We start from the raw sequence: 2181 nt of genomic DNA on the forward strand, positions 1-2181 counted from the left end.
TGTACTTTAACATTGGTCTTAATAGTTTCGAATTAATATTTATTGAAAATGGAAAGATCTAACCCCTATAGTCATACACAAAAAGACGAGTGTTCAAACATTTTATAATGGCCAAATAAGAGGTTTAGAGATGTTTATTATTGGACTCAATGTTTAATATGTTTTAAGAAGTTGCTCATTAAGTTTTAAATCAGTTTCAACCGTTTCTTTCCTTAATTCCATTCCTGATGCCTAAAAGTTAATGTCCGGTACGGTGAAAAATGGGTCCTGTGCCACTTTTTGAAGCATTTTTTCTGGGCTAAAATAAGTACAGTTTATATAGTTATCTCTCTCTTCTTCAGACCCAACTAGGATTGATAACGGCATTTCCAGAGGCAAATGATTCTCTTCCACTGTCAGCTTCTTCTCTTCATCCTCTTCCTTCTCCTCCTCTACCTCCTCCAGATCCTCCTCTTCTTCAGTCTCTTCCTCTTCAAACTCCTCTTCCTCCTCTTCCATTAAGTCAGCATCTCCATATCCAACCTCATCTTGTTCTTGAGCTTCTGCCTCTCCAACCTCCTCCTCTGCTTCTCCACCCTCCTCTTGCTCTTCCTCCTCTTCAATTTCATCTTCCTCCCCATTGCAATCTTCGCAGTACTGTTTATGCTCATCACCACCCTCCCCCTGCTCTTCCTCCATTCCTTTCTCTTCTGTTTCCTCCTCTTGCAGTACTTTGGGGGACTGGGCAACCCAGTTGGGGTCAGGGCTGTAGACAAGGGAAGGCTCTTGTAGGAAGCCAAACAAACTTTCCAGCTCTTCCTCATTCTCCTCCCTGTCTCCTGCAGGGAGCTGACTTTCTTCTACACCCCGCTGTGCCCGCTCAGCTTCCTGCTGCTTCTCCAGCTCCTCTTGCTCACGCATGTCTTCATAGATCTGGTCCATGATGAACTGGGTGGTATTGCGCGGTGCCTGCAAGCCTGGTACCTGCCACCCGCACATGTTGACCGACTGCAGTACCATCTTGCTGGGGTCCATGGGCGGGTTCGGCGGGCAGCGTTGTTGTGGGGGATGGCTCAGTCCCCGTGCCCGACGACCCCAGCGCTTCTTCCTACCAGGGGCTCGTCTCCAGCCCCCAATGCCAGGCCCTCTCCAGCATGGGCAGTGGCAACAGCAGAATGGGTGGGGACCACACTGCCAGATGACAGGCAGGCGGGCAGGGCCCTTCTGGAAGGCAGCGGCAGGAAGAGGGTACCAGGGCCCTGCCCAGCGGCCCCAGGGCGGGTACATAGCCCAGTAAGGAGGATGCCAAGGGCGTTGCTGCTGCTTGACCTTCTTTCTGGGGGGCTCATACCCAAGGTTGGGGCCACAGCTACAGTGACACTTATACATCGGGGCGACCCCGCACCTTTGGCGACATGAAGACCAGTTGGCACATGGATTGGACGATGCCCAGTGGCTGCCCGTGCGTAAAGAGTTCTTCTTCCATGGGCCTGGGGTTGGAGGCATGATGTGGGGGAGCTTTGAGAGGTGTCAAAAGAGGAGCCACCTCCCGGAAGGTGTCACTGCTCCTTAGGGCACCAACTGTCTGATACTGGAAACGAGTCTTCGAGGCCACGAGACCCCTGGGTTCAGCTTGCTTGCTCCCTCTCTCACTCACTCCATCTCTCTCTTTTGGCTTTCACCCCAGTTGTGTGGCCCAGCTGGGTCGGGTGAAGGTGGGGCGGCTCGAGGTTGCTGTGGAGGGGAAGAAGAAGGTAGTAGTAGGCGCCTCAATGAGACCCACTCCCTGGGCCACACGCACCCCGCCTGACACGGGGAGCGTTACCTCACGGCTCCCTCGCAGCCCAGATATTCCACTGGTGCCGTCCAGGATAGAGTCAAGGGGCGTCGACCTCAGCCTGGCCTTTTATATACTGGCCAGTGCGGGACCTAGTGTCTCGCAGCATCCTCAGTTGCCAGGCAACAACCAATCAGCATCAAGGTCTTCTAGAGGCGGGGCTCCAGCAGGAAACAGAAGTTTCACTGGGAGGGCTTGTGATGTAATCCCTAGGCCTCACTTCCAGTTTTGGCCAATATAATGCCCAGGCCTCACTGTCCATTTCAGGCCAAGCTTAAGCTTGAAGCACTTGGAATCTTTTGGGGCTACTTACAGCAGCCAGGATGTAGAAAAGGGCTATCAAGGAAAGCTTGTAGGGCTGCAGG

The 2181-nt window shown here is 52.7% G+C and overlaps 1 protein-coding gene across 1 annotated transcript; it reads right to left on the minus strand.

Moving 5' to 3' along the window:
- Positions 1 to 231: 231 nt before the first annotated feature.
- Positions 232 to 1485, minus strand: CCER1 (coiled-coil glutamate rich protein 1). The gene has a single exon (XM_049782932.1). The coding sequence runs from the start codon at positions 1483 to 1485 to the stop codon at positions 232 to 234; it is 1254 nt and encodes a 417-aa protein (XP_049638889.1).
- Positions 1486 to 2181: the final 696 nt, after the last annotated feature.

Source organism: Suncus etruscus, chromosome 11 (genome assembly GCF_024139225.1).
Source record: "Suncus etruscus isolate mSunEtr1 chromosome 11, mSunEtr1.pri.cur, whole genome shotgun sequence".
NCBI classification, from domain to species: Eukaryota; Metazoa; Chordata; class Mammalia; order Eulipotyphla; family Soricidae; genus Suncus; species Suncus etruscus.